The 14,939-nt window shown below is 47.6% G+C and overlaps 1 protein-coding gene across 3 annotated transcripts in view; it reads right to left on the bottom strand.

Annotated features, from left to right (window-relative positions):
• The window catches only part of prkd1 (protein kinase D1), a 63,858-nt gene extending 49,471 nt beyond the window's left edge, over positions 1 to 14,387 (bottom strand). For all 3 annotated transcript variants that reach the window (XM_036542013.1, XM_036542012.1, XM_036542014.1), the window contains exon 1: positions 14,313 to 14,387. In XM_036542013.1, the coding sequence (XP_036397906.1) occupies positions 14,313 to 14,339 (27 nt within the window). In that variant the 5' untranslated portion in view covers positions 14,340 to 14,387. The remainder of the gene's footprint in view (positions 1 to 14,312) is intronic.
• Between the last annotated feature and the right edge of the window lie 552 nt (positions 14,388 to 14,939).

Genomic DNA, 14,939 nt, shown 5'->3' with positions numbered 1-14,939 from the left:
CTTTTCTATATCTCCCCAGTATGGAACTGTGGTTTCAGACAAGGAAACCACAGTTAAGATAAGGAGGTCACAACAGTGCATTCAGGTTCATACAAGCAGAGTGCTCAACAAACGGCAGCAGTAATGGACAGAGAGGCGGGGCAGAGACACGCTGTTCATCAGCCAATCAGGACGTGCGTTCAGGGTTTTGTGACGGGCGGGTTGGCAGTGCCCCCGCCTCTCGCGGGTGTCCTGCCCGGAGCTGTGTTGATGGCTGCCTGGTGCTGCAGCACACGGCTCTCCTCGGGATAATGGCACTCCAACAGGTACTTCACACACAATCATAATCAGTTGCCAGGCAACTGTGGGACCCGTTCTCCAACGCACGCAGGAAACCAACCGGAGAGCCAATGAGCAGTCAGACGCCAGTTTTGCCAAACATGAATGTCTAATGCATCTGAATTTGAGGGGAAAAGTGCTAAACCAGGATGAAACATGATGAGGGATTCACTGTGTTGCTTCTAATGCAGCTGAATTTGAGGGGAAAAAGTGCTAAACCAGGATGAAACATGATGAGGGATTCACTGTGTTGCTTCTAATGCAGCTGAATTTGAGGGGAAAAGTGCTAAACCAGGATGAAACATGATGAGGGATTCACTGTGCTGCTTCAGCAGATGCACAGCAGGTGATTAACATCGGAAAGCATGTCTGTAAAGTGAGATTTATCACGTAGATGCTCCATGCTAGAGGGGTCAGCTTTACCGCAGCATACAGCACTGCACTGCGCTGTATCTCTTTCAGAGGGTTGATATACCCCGACTCTCCTGGCCATCCTGGGTGCTGCTGACTGTGGCACTGTGCTGGAACAGAGCCCACCTGCCCCACCTGCCCCTCCTGCCCCACCTGATCCACCTGCCCCTCCTGCCCCACCTGATCCACCTGCCCCACCTGCCCCCACCTGCCACCACCTGCCCCTCCTGCCCCTCCTGCCCCACCTGCCACACCTGCCACACCCGCCCCTCCTGCCCCACCTGCCACACCCGCCCCACCTGCCCCTCCTGCCCCACCTGCCACACCCGCCCCACCCGCCCCACCCGCCCCACCTGCCCCACCTGCCCCACCTGCCCCACCTGATCCACCTGCCCCACCTGATCCACCTGCCCCTCCTGCCCCTCCTGCCCCACCTGATCCACCTGCCCCTCCTGCCCCTCCTGCCCCCCCTGATCCACCTGCCCCTCCTGCCCCACCTGCCCCCACCTGATCCACCTGCCCCTCCTGAGCACCTGCAGTGACACCTCACACCTGTCCCACCTGCCGCGGGGATCTTGGCATTTCGCCCTGGCTGTGACAGGGAGGTCAGCTGACCGGCAGGTGTTGTCTGCACCTGCCCGGGAGCGTGCTCAGACAGGAAGCTCCAAAAACGCGGCGCGACAGTTCCGCGCGGGCCGGGAGCGGGGAGTTCGCACGTACCTTGATGAACGCACCGCCGACTGATTAATAAGGACACTTGAAAGAGTGGTAATGTAAAAAGGTGCAAACTTCAAACAAAAGGCGCCATCGCTGTAATTAACCCTGATAACGCAGCGCTCTAATGGCTGCTGACGAGGCCCGTTCACACTCCATTAGGCTGTCCAGCGACAGGGATTAAGGCTTCCGTCGCCTGCCGGAGCGAGGGGGTGGGAGGTGGGGATGGGGGGGCACACAGCCCTCCTGCCCTCCCCCAGTCACACCGGGTCAACAGCACCTACGAGACAGCCATCTTACTCACCCCTGAGCGTCAGTGCTGCTGGGTCTGTGCTGTGGCAGCAGGGGAGGATCAGTGAGCCTCATCAGACAGCCGCCAGCGTTCTGTTAGGAACAGACTCCTAAAGCGAAGGCTGGGAGGGGCAGGTCCGTCGATGGGGCCCCAAGGGTGGGGGGGGGGATGCCGGGGGCAGGGAGGGGGGGTGGTTAGGACCCCAGGCTGGAGCTGGAGTCTGTGAAGAGCTGGGTGAGGGGGTCAGCACACAGACAGCTGCTGTCACAGACCGCGGCTGCAGAGGCGCTGGGGCCAGCGGGAGGGCGCGGGGGGGGGCGCGGGGTCACCGGGGGGGCTGTAAAACGCTGCTCTGCCATGTCTCTGCCGCTTGGCTGGGTCGGCCGTCTCTGCGGCGTGGTGCGCTCAGCCGAGTGTGGCAAAACACTTTAAACGGCGCGCACTTCCACCCCTCCGACCGCCCCCGCGGGGCACAGCCAGCCGTCCCCACGCTCGGGGAACACGTGTACGACACTCACACCGGCGGCCGACACCGCGGCGGGCGGGCCACCGCACCGGCCGGGGCACCCCGCGGAGACGGCGGCTTCCTGTCAGCTGGAGAGCTCGGGTTCAGCGGGTCTCGGCGAGACAGCGGCCACGCAGACGCAGGGCGACTCAGGGCATCATGCGCTGCCGCATCGCCACCCCGAGCATCGCTACCCGAGCATCGCTACCCGAGCATCGCCACCCCGAGCATCGCCACCCGAGCATCGCTACCCGAGCATCGCTACCCGAGCATCGCCACCCCGAGCATCGCCACCCCGAGCATCGCCACCCGAGCATCGCCACCCGAGCATCGCCACCCGAGCATCGCCACCCCGAGCATCGCTACCCGAGCATCGCCACCCCGAGCATCGCCACCCCGAGCATCGCCACCCCGAGCATCGCTACCCGAGCCATCTCATTTCAGAGACTGTAACCCCTCAAAACCCCCACCACAACTTTCAATTGTCATGTGTTGAGCTCCACGTTTAAATAACAAACATTTGTAATATGTAATATTTTCTAACAAAGAGAGTATCTAGTCTAGTCTAGTATCTAGTACTTTTCTGGGGAATTATCACAGTTTGGAAATGACACTACATGACATTTAGTGACCCTAAGTGCTGAGTTCTGCCAAACTTTCGATCTCGATGACTGAATTTCAGGGGATGCCGTGATGTTACCGAAAGGATGGCAGTGTGAACAGGAGCAACATGCAGAGCAAGCCCCAGACACTGTGCATCGGTAGCCTGCAACAGCAAAACCATACAAAGGAAACCATCTGCTGTCTTCAGCTGAGGAAGTTACTGCACTCCGTTTGTGTCCTTTCACACATGCAAGCAGCATCCAAACTCTGCTATAGCCAATGTGTTTCTGCTTTTCAAAGTAAAATTAGTCTTTTCTTTTTGATCTACCTCACTGTTATGGAGCCTGCTTATGCAGGGTTCCACTGCAGACTGTGAGACTGAGACAAAGTCTAGCTGCAGGTCCGATCCATAACCACTCAAGCTCCCAAGCTGAGGGAAATACATTAGCGGGATGACCCTCCAATCGGTAACCCCTCTTCACCAGCACCCCAGTGAATGGACCGCAGAAAACGCACCACTAACTACTCAATTACAGCTCCATCTGATCAAAGGCTTCTCTCAGAGCTGAGCTCCAAGCTGATGTCATCCAACGGGAAAAACACAAGGTGGTCTCTCTCCGCAAGGCACCCGTGTGACCCCAGGAGCAAGCACAACCTGCGCTCCACAAATATTTACACAGCAGCACAGCGCCTCACCACGCACTCACAGGTGACTGTCATCTGCGCTGTTTTCCTGAACCTGCTTCAGGAGCGGAAAAACAAGCGAAACCCGTGAGGAGCGGCAGGCTGGTGCCGCGGAGAGCACGCTGCCGCAGGTGGCAGCCGCGGCGGGTTAGCGGGCTGTGAGCGTGTGCCGCACCACGCTCCCCTTCCCTCGGTCTGCATCACGCCTCACCCAGCGCTGCCTCAGAAGGGTGTTTGTATAACGCGGATTGTAACGCCTGCATTGTGTCATTTCACAAAGCACTCAGCTCCAAGGTTACACCCCACACTTACCGCATGCGGAGTGTGCAAAAATAATAACTGACAATAAATATCAACAACATAAAGCAAGCAAACACAACAAGTGATTAACCAGCGAAACCTTCCTAACAGCTTATCATCTCTCCTGAAACAACATTCCCTGGCCTGGAGCTTTAGTCAGTAGTTCTTTTTTCTAAATTATGGAAAAACCTAATGGACCATGGGAATGAATATGAATACAAGCCAACAGCCACACATTAAAGAGGTTTCAAAGAGACCCATCCTGCCTCCCCTCCTGTCTCATGTTGTACTCACGTTTACCTTTATGCGCCATTTGCGCTAGGGTCCTGACTGGATCTTGTGGGTCTGTGGCATTTTGTTAATATAAATGATCTCACCCACACCTGAGGAGGGAATATTGTATTTCCAACTCATTCGTTTCATATATTTGCTTATTATATACCCCATTTGCTGCCGTGAGTTAAGCAAAGTGAAATGTAAGGGCACACGATGACACAACACATTTAAAACCATATCAGTAATTTAACTGTCAAGATAAACAAATACTGCTCTCTTCATTTGACATTTGCTATTCTTGAGCTCTAGAAAAATGAATTAAAAATAAAGAAATTACTTTCAAAATTACAAATCAGTTGAAAAGCTTAGGTCAAAAAGGACAGCCAGTCACCTGGGGATTGTCAAATTCTTCTAAATACGCACATATTTATTTACAATTTTTTAATTACTTATTTTTTCTTTTTAGCAGTTAACCATTGATTGTATTGCCTGTATTGCCTATTAAATGGTTGTATTTTGCAGTGAATAATAGTATATTTAACCATAGTTAGCACTATATAAGTTAAAATAATGACATTATTAATATTATTGTTATTATTATTATTATTATTAACAATAATAGTAATACTAACAGTAGTAGTACTTATGATGGTTTCTGTCCTGAATCCACAGAGGGATATCTCATGACCTCAGAGGAGGTATACAGAGGTACAGAGCTTTTCACCTAAAAGCAGCCATCCTCTCAGCCAAGGCTGTCTTTAATTGGATTATCAAAGTCCTCATTATTCAATGACATGCAATGCCCTATTCATCACAGAAAACCAGCTTCCCCCCTCCCCAGTCCCACCACCGCCCCCACCCAAAATGAGCTCTCTCCCCCAGCTCCAGGATGTGGTGTCAGCAGTGGCTGCAGAGATGTGGGGGAGCAGGGAGAGGGGGCGGCAGCATGTCGAGACACTCTGCCCCCGGTGACGGGCTCTGACTGCCCCACCTGCCCCTCCACACCGCCTGTGTGTGTGTGCGTTGGGGGGGGGGGGGTCAGAGATGCAGGAGCCGCCTGTAGGACAGAGCGCATGGAGGAACTGCTACAGCTCTGAAAGCCCCTTTCTTCAACAAACTGAAAGAGGGACAAGCACATTTTTTCCACATGAGCAAAGCGTCTCCCATCCCCCGCCCCCTCAGCGCTTTTTAAACACGTACATTTATCCCCCCCCCCCCCCCATTCAACATGTCAGTTGCTAGGAAGCACAGCCACAGAGACAAAACAAAAAGCACATTCAAGGACCATTCTTTTCAAATACAGCCAGTGTATGGAACGGCAATTCATGCAGAATCATATGCTCTGCACAGTAGCAAGATGCTTAGGTATATTTTAAGGCTTTTGATGAGCGGGTCGGCTCAGCAAACGGCAATATAAATCAAGTATCTCCGGAAAGTGAAGTATTTGAACACAAAAAATTCCATAAATTGTCGGCTGCGTAATTCATAGCGTGGGTTTTATTTGCGATGAGGGGGAAGTCTCCTTCCTGGCCTAAAGGATAATCGCTCCTCCATATCCTGACATGAACATGGAGAACGTCGTCCTTTCATTCATCCCACAGCAGTCAGATCCCATGTGTATGATTATATATATATATATATATATATATATATATATATATATATATATATATATACATATTTATGTATAGACAGTATATACACAGTGTCAGAGCTCTGCAAAATAATACCCTGATTTAACAGCCTGTAATCATTAGTGAGGCTGGTATCACAAATGCGTTTCTAGATCAATCAAGAAGATTACATTGCCTGCTTTGTGGCAATGTGAGTGTGTGCGCGTGTTGAATGGGAGGGGTCTTTGTTTTCCACAAACCTTGGTTCATTGAAAGGATTCAAATGTAGTTTGTAAAAGATGAACCCAAATTAAACAGTCAATTAAACAAAGCCCCGTCTTACATGAAAAAGAGCCTCCTCTTCAACCATCTGTTTTCTAACAATGAAAGTTGTACATAAGACAACAGAGTGTTTGATTTGTAAACCCAGCGTTGCAGAGTGAGAGTTTTCTGCGGAGTGAGAGTTTTCTGCAGAGTGAGAGTTTTCTGCGGAGTGAGAGTTTTTCTTCAGAGTGAGAGTTTTTCTTCAGAGTGAGAGTTTTCTGCAGAGTGAGAGTTTTCTGCAGAGTGAGAGTTTTTCTTCAGAGTGAGAGTTTTCTGCAGAGTGAGAGTTTTCTGCAGAGTGAGAGCTTTCTGCAGAGTGAGAGCTTTCTGCGGAGCGACCTCCTTCACAGGAGTCCTGTGCGGCTTCCCGGGCATTGCCGGAACCGGCTACAAACTTTCATCACTCAGTGTTTACGAGAAGCAGCCACAGCCCTTCAGATAATCATGAGGACGAATCTAACTCACTGGAGGAGTCCTTTCTTGTGCTGGAACCAAACCAGTGGCAGAAATGTGTGGAGGGGAGCATGTGCTAAAACTGTAAGGAATTAGCACCTGGCATGGACCTAATGCAGGGTAGGTCATGGCCCTTGGACCAACAGTTAATTCAAATGTGAAAATCGAGAAGTTTGTGATTTTTGCTAGTGGTGTGGAGAGTTTAAGGGAAAATCTGGGCTATGGGAAAGTGGGTAAATTACCGGACTAGGGGAGAGTTGGTAGGTTACCGGGCTAGGGGAGAGTGGGTAAGTTACCGGGCTAGGGGAGAGTGGGTAAGTTACTAGGCTAGGGGAGAGTGGGTAGGTTACCGGGCTGGGGGAAAGTGGGTAAGTTACCGGGCTGGGTGAGAGTGGGTAAGTTACCGAGCTGGGGGAGAGTGGGTAAGTTACCGAGCTGGGGGAGAGTGGGTAAGTTACGGAGCTGGGGGAGAGTGGGTAAGTTACCGGGCTGGGGGAGAGTGGGTAGGTTACCGGGCTAGGGGAGAGTGGGTAGGTTACCGGGCTAGGGGAGAGTGGGTAAGTTACCGGGCTAGGGGAGAGTGGGTAGGTTACCGGGCTAGGGGAGAGTGGTAGATTATTTCATGCTGAGGCTATGAGGAGAGTGGTAAGCATGTGGGATAATTTTACATAGTCAGTGATGTAATGCCTCCATTATCTGAATGAGCAGGCAGGTGAGGTTGCATTTTGTAAGCAACGCTGATGTCAGCTACAGTATGTCATAAGATATTCTAGTGTGACATATTCTAACATATTCTAACATATTCTGAGGAAGATTTTATCCCACATGAATCAACTCACCCATTTACACATCGAAACTAGCTCATTTCAGATTAAAAAAAAATGTTTTATGAATCATTTGAAAACTGCTGCAGTGATAATAAAAATGTGAAAACAGATGATCTTAACATTTTTGATCAAAACACCTTACCTTATCTTTCATCCTACTGATGATGGGTCTGATTTACATAAAATGGGAGATGATAACTAGCCTCACTCACTGACAATAGACAGTTAAGTAGAGCTTATGTATACTATCTAGGTAAACTGCCCCGTCACATAAAACAGCATCAAACAAACAGGGCATTTGCTGAGGTGAGCCTCTGATCACCTTTTCTTTCTCCTCAATCCGCTGGCACTGAAATGCTGGCATCCTGAGCACAGCACCACCCACCCCCCACCCCCCAACTCACACCCAGCAGACACGCCTTTAACTCACTCAGGTGCAGCAGGTGCAGTGGGGCTGGCTGAACCCTGTGATGTGCGGATGCCTGTGAGAGTGCTCAGTGGGGCTGGCTGAACCCTGTGATGTGCGGATGCCTGTGAGAGTGCTCAGTGGGGCTGGCTGAACCCTGTGATGTGCGGATGCCTGTGAGAGTGCTCAGTGGGGCTGGCTGAACCCTGTGATGTGCGGATGCAGCGTGGCGACTCAGGGTTACGCGAAAGACGTAAAGGCAGGTAATTTTCACAATGTAATTTTTTTACCGAAGCCTTGTGTCTTTTCCCAGACTCCTCCTCTCTCACATCTCCCCCCATTTGCTTCTTTTTACTCCTTTTCCAGACAGATTCTATAACCAGAACTGTTTCTAAATATTGTGCTTATCACTTTTATTCCTGTTAACATCTGTAATCTTCTCTTCTACTAATGTAGCTAAAAACTAATGGAGCAGAGCAGTTCCTGTTCCGGAGAACTCTGAGATGACTGGGATGACCTTACTGTGGGCAGACAGAGGTCACCTCTTTAGCAGGATGAAAACATTACAGTGGAGTTTCACAGCATCGCCTCATATAACCCAGTGTGGTCCATAAACAGTGATGTATGGCGACAGTGACCTGGTGCTCTGAGGGTTATGAGTCAGAGTCTCAGAAGTACAGCACAGAGGACACAGAGACTCTCAGCTGAAGACATGCTCTGGATAACACCGCGTAGCAGGCCGCTGTCCAACACCTTGTGCTAGAAACACTGCTTTACACACCAACAGCACTCTACACACAGCAACAGTGCTCTACACACCACTGTACACACAGAAACACACACAAACAGTGCTCTACACACCACTGTACACACAGAAACACACACAAACAGTGCTCTACACACCACTGTACACACAGAAACACACACAAACAGTGCTCTACACACCACTGTACACACAGAAACAGTGCTCTACACACCACTGTACACACAGAAACACACACAAACAGTGCTCTACACACCACTGTACACACACAAACAGTGCTCTACACACCACTGTACACAGAGCCAGCCCTGTGGTGGAAACAGCTCCATGCTGCCACTGTGCTGAGGGGAAAGAAGGCAGGCTGCAGACCCCCCCCCCCGGCACCCCCTCCACACACACCCCCCGGCCTCCCTCCGCTCCCTCCGCTGGGCTGGGAAGGCAGTCTGCTTCCTCACACAGTCACTCACATTCTCACTTCCTACTTTTTAAAGTGTTAACTGCTCAGAGCGGCTATTCACCAGAGAGCTCCTCTTTCTCATGAAAAGGTTCTACAAGGTGCTGAAAGGGTTGTTTTTGTCTCTCCTGTTCCTATTTTAATTAAGTGCATATTCCCAGTTTCCCATAAACACCACGATGACAGCTCAGGGGCTCTTCACAGTGTTGCTGTTTCAATTTCCAGCAGTTTTTTTATTATTATTATCATATTACATGCTAGAAACACACCATAACTGAAGTTCTAGTGGAGAGAGGCATGACCCTTTACTGTTAACCAAACCTTTCAGAGTCCAATTACAGATGGCAATATGGACATATATTCTAATTAAGAGCAGAACTGTCCACTGCTTTTCTTTGTTATTATTACAATTTTAACATATCTGTGAGCACAACACTACACATGCTGGACTGAGACCTCGGGAGATCCTCCGTTCTGGGGAGCTGCTATATTACTGCTTTCTGTACACTTTGGGCAGCACAGCCAATCTGACAGCCCCTTTCCAGCTGTATTAATCTAACAGTAAAACATAAGACCCTGCTGTAAAGCTGCTATTTATTAACTATAAAATACAGGTGACAGGTAAGATTGATTGGTAGCTGAGGCATTGCCACAGTCAGTGAACATATCTGACATTTATGTTGCTGTTTCACACAAACAATAATTCCACTCTATTCAAAATTCAGTATTCCATCCTACTAACTGATTACATACTCTATGTATCACTACAGACAGTATTATAGTGTATGGCTTTGTGTAGCTTTACAACTAGCTGATCTTTTCAATGCTACTTTAATACAATGTTGAACTTTCAAATCTCACATTTTTCCCCAAAAACTTGGATTCAATATTAGTTTCTGTGTACAAATATATTTTAGACTCCATTCTTTAACTGATCACTGACTGTGGCAATGTCTCAGCTACCAATCACTCTTACCTGTCACCTGTATTTTATAGCTAATAAATAGCAGCTTAACAGCAGGGTCTTACGTTTTACTGTTTTCTTTTAAACCTCAGTGCCAGGTCTAACTTAGCAAGATGACTGTCATCCTTAGGTGACATCTATATTATTATATACCATACTGTTACAGACAGCACACTGGACCCTGCTGCAGGGAGAGGCAAGTGTCTGCAGATCTGCAGTGAGCTGCTGGGGTAGGAGGGGACTCCATGGCACTTTGAAAAGGAGCTAAATGTAAACCCACATTTTCAACATCATAAATTAAGCTGTAAAGCTGAGACCTGCCACATTGCCCTGCAGATCTCTCCTGCCTCATGGCTGAAGCTAAGCAGGGATGGGCTGGGTTAACACTTGGGTGGGGGACCTGTTCAGAAAGCCCAGTTTGCTGCTGGAAGTAGCTTTGGTGGAACAACACAGGGAAGGCTTCAGCAGACCAACACCCCAGTATAGTGGCAGGGACACTGTGCTGTAGGAGAAACTGTCTTTGAGGTAAAACCAAGGTCCTGACAGGCACTTCCTGGAAAGTTTGCTGGTGTCCTGGCCAAATGGCCAATTTTTATTCCCAGTTTTTCTAAATAAATTCCTCTCCTCTTCACCTCATCTGATGGGTGGTGAACATTGGGTGCAAAATGGCTGCCACGCATCACCTATTATTATTATTATTATTATTATTGTTATTGTTGTTATTATTATTACTGTTGTTGTTGTAGTACTGTATTATCACATATTGTCTGAGTCTAGAAACATTGCCACTGTGTCCTAACATCCCAACAGAGAATACCAGCATAGCCCATAACTTTTATAAAAAACAAATCAGAGGCTCCATTATCTCCCCACCCTGGAAAAGGTGGTTAAAAGCTTTCATTATTCATGAACTGGTGGGACCTTTACATCTCACCTGTTTGATTTGATGTACATTGCTCTGTCTGGGGATTACTGTGACACATGATCACTTTCACCAGTTGTTTGTGGCAGCCAGTCCAAGAGGAACTATGTCTGTTCCACATGAGTGTGTTATGCTGTTATCTGAACCTCTAGGTTAAAAACAGAGGAGCACAGATCTAATGATTTTAGGAACTACATCCATCAGATACCAGTGTCCTATAACCTTTCAACTGACAAAGGAAATGGTCTGAAACTTTGTTCCAAAACTGAGTATCTGTTTCAGCCATTGTGAGGTGCTCTTACTACTAGTGTGTGAAATGTTTAGAGCCACAGCTGATCCACACCAACTGTTGCCCACATCTTGCATTAATTGAATGCTAACGAGATGTGAATCCTCCTCTGATCCCATCACTTTAGAGCTAATGACCGGCTGATAATCATGGCAATACTTTTGATCGTTCACTGAATAAGTAACTGTGTGCATGCATGAATGGGTTTCATCTGAAACTTGTCAGCACTGATTGACACTGGTTAATTACCGATTCATGTCATCTGTTCCTTGGGGAATTTCTTTTTAAAAACGGAGTGTTCATACTAACACACATGATCTGATGAAGGCTATGAGACCAAAACTTTTGTGATTTTGAAATGAAGCAGTACTTTGTGAGACTTTATTTCTGAATTATATAAAAATATATTACTTATTAAGAAAGTTATTTGATCAGTGACAAAATGTATAAAAGATCTGCACTCAGGATTTTCAAACATCAAATACAGAGAGTGCAGCATTTATGTGTGTGGTGTTAATGTTGCTAACACACACCTGCAGTGCATCAGTGCATATATGTCTGGCTTTGCTGCTGCAGTCAGGAACAGCAGTACTGAAATGGAGATGTTGATTGACACTCTAATTAGAATGCACACCTGTGGTGACATTCAGAGTTAGCCATTTCACCAAGGAAAGCAGCATGGGAAAATGAAACTTTTACCATCATCTTCTTTTGAAAAAGGAAAAAAAAACAGGTGAGTGTGCCTTGTAGCTTCTGAAGTTCTTTTGATCTACAAACCTCTGTTTTGACCTATAGGGTTAAGTGCAAAATCCACCTGAACTGAGGAGCCATATTGCCACTTCCATTTTAGCTCATATTTTTATTAGCATCAATGCTATCTTGCTCGAAATACAATGGTAGGCCCCACTGGAGAATGAAACCTAAAGCCTTCTAATCACATCTACCACACTACTGCCCAAACCAACACAATGCTGTCTGTTACATTCTGAATTCGTTTAAAGTTTGGGTTTAGCTGTGTTTTGTGAAAATATAAGCTGTTTATTTATATGCTGAATGTCTGAAGAATAAATGTATAACAAGCACAGGTCATAGGCAGGGATATGCCAGCAGTAGCTGTTCCAATGACACTATCAGAGTATAATAGTAATGGCCAATAATATTATATTACAATCATAATTGTGACACAGGCTGTTTGATGAGATCAGTCCTCCTTCCAGCAGTGGTTCTCAGCTCTGCGGCTGATTGGCTGCAGGGGATGCTGAGTTTTCCTCTACACTCGGCCCCTAATTGGCAACATTAATAAATCACAGTGTTAAGCATTGATTAATTAAGCCTGGCAGAACTGGCCTCATCAGGGTGAATGGGTGCAATGCCCTGCAGTGTGTCTGCAGAGCGCACACAGGCGTGTCGTTTGAAACGCTGCGTCCTCGTTGTCCTCCCAGGCTCCAGCCCCTGCTGCCGGGCGCTGCGTGCGGGACCTTCACCGAAGCTGCAGCGCGCTGGAGAAGCTTCCTGCTCCTGCAGCTCCAGCGGGTTACCCTGTGGATCCAACTGCAGGTCAGGCGGAACCGCAGCAACACTTGGATCCATTTTGACCAAAAATCCAGTTAGAGAATGTCTGAGCATCACATAGGAGCCTAGGCAGTGGCATTGACCAGTCAGCAGATGCATCCTGAGCCCTAAATCTGACAGTAGTTTCACTGAGGGACCACTTTACCTATTAAGGTAAAACTTTTCCATGGTCTCTTCCAGGAAAAGAGCCAATCCACAAAACAGATTTTTATACCATAACCCAATTAGCGTTTCTAGTGGCAACTGAATGTAAACAGCCTGACTGGGACACCACAAGCTTTGCTGGGTAGAGCGTGTACCCATAATGCACTGGGCACTGACAGGTCACCCAGTCCAGCTATCATATTGGGCTTTTTTAATTGAATATTCCTGGTTACCTGCTTCAGATTTACAAATAGTAAACAGCAACCTGGTACCCATGACTGGAGTTCTGTAGTAATCTCTCATCTGTAATGCAGATGAGGTTTAAAGAAGCACCCCAGTGTTCATGAGTTCACTCCATTTCCACCTGCTTCCCAGCCAATGAATGCAGAGGTGGCATGAAATATGCAAATCAGTTATGCCAACTGTTAAAAATCTTCCCCTGGGAAACAAATGTAAATTGTCAAAACAACTACAACTTGAGTAAAACTAATCAATGTGACTCCAACCATGTGAAAAAGGAGTTGTTTACCCCCTTTTTCCAGCTTTGTTTCTGTAAACTTTTGCCTCCCAGATAGAGGGCAGTGCAGAGATCTCTCAATCACCAAAGTGAAACCGCGAAATGAAACCACATGTCCATCACGAGCCAATCAAATGGCACCACTTCCACCAGTGAAACGGCTTACTGAATTTGGATGACTGGACCTAAGCCGCATACACTCACTACCAGGTATCGTCTCATCTGAAGTTACAGCGTAAACAAACATGGAGTTCACCAGCCAATGTATTATCACAACCTATTTTACACTTTTCACTACCAAAGCAATTAGTAGGAATTAGTACTTCTGACAGTATTAGGGAGTATCAGAGTACTGATGGTATTTTAATTTTTTTTTTTTTAATGTAGATTTACTTCATTTATATATATAAATATATATATTATATTATATTATATTTGTGTGTGTGTGTGTGTAACACAAAACACAACAACAAAAACAACCACCAGAAGTGAAGCACAGCACTTCTGATACATCTGAGATGTCTGTCCCATGCGCTGTATTAAAAAGGAAACATCCACGCTGACCAGTTATGTGATTGGTATATCATTTCGAAATGACGAACATTATGAACCTGTATTACGAAATGTAATGGCTCAGCATGTTATTTCAGCAGAGCAGGAAAAAAATGCACTGACGTAAAACATTATCCATCCGTTCCTTATCAGAATGATTCAAGTAACCAAATGGCTTCTCAGATTACACCGAAAATACCATCTGTCGTTTATTTTACCCACACTCTGAGAAATGACAAGACGGGCTAAAGCAGTAATTTCCACTCACAAGACAAGCGGGGGAAAGTTTACGCACAACTTTGCTCCTCAGCGTACCCAACCGTTCGTGAAGCTAACAGTGATATTCAAACGGATGCTGCAATAGCACCGAGCACGGCGAGTGAACGTCTGAAGCCGAAGTTGCTGTTACCTTCTGGTCGACGATAGAACATGCCATCTCTCGGACGTGGGCCAGGCTCAGGTCGCTGGAATCCAGCAGAACGGGCTCCCGGCTCAAACCGATTTGAATTTGGAAGGAGATGCCTTGCGACCCCGCGAGGGGGCTCGGCGGGCGGATCACCGGAGGCGCACTCATGTGAATATCCCAGATGTCAAAACAAGCGCAACTGGAGAGCGGCGAAGTAGATTTGGCAAAAGTTCTCTCTGTTTAGCGTTACCGTACAATAATGAAAGCAGTGGCGGGGATTGGAAGTGAGGCAAACTTCAAATCCCCTCGCGTGTCATGGAGGAAAATGGCGAGAAAAACGTTGCGAATGATGCGTCCAGGGATGCGCTGAGAGGCAGTGGAAAGCGGCGAGTTGTTTGAAGAGTGAGAGGCGATGATGAAGCCATAGACGTCAGATATGTTGAAATGTTCAGATCTGAGAAGGGCCCGCCTCCTCACTGCTGTCGGTCAAGAGGGAGTCGTGGGTGATGCGCGCAGCCAGCGGACCACGAACAGCCCGGCTGCGCGCTGACTGTCCTTTTCCATAACTGCTCACACGTTTGCTCTCAATGGGGCTTCATTTTACCGCAATATTCTTAGTCACGACTCAAG

This window comes from Megalops cyprinoides, chromosome 12, assembly GCF_013368585.1.
Source record: "Megalops cyprinoides isolate fMegCyp1 chromosome 12, fMegCyp1.pri, whole genome shotgun sequence".
NCBI classification, from domain to species: Eukaryota; Metazoa; Chordata; class Actinopteri; order Elopiformes; family Megalopidae; genus Megalops; species Megalops cyprinoides.
Note: the sequence above shows the minus strand (reverse complement) of the source record. Positions and strands in the feature narration are given on the sequence as shown.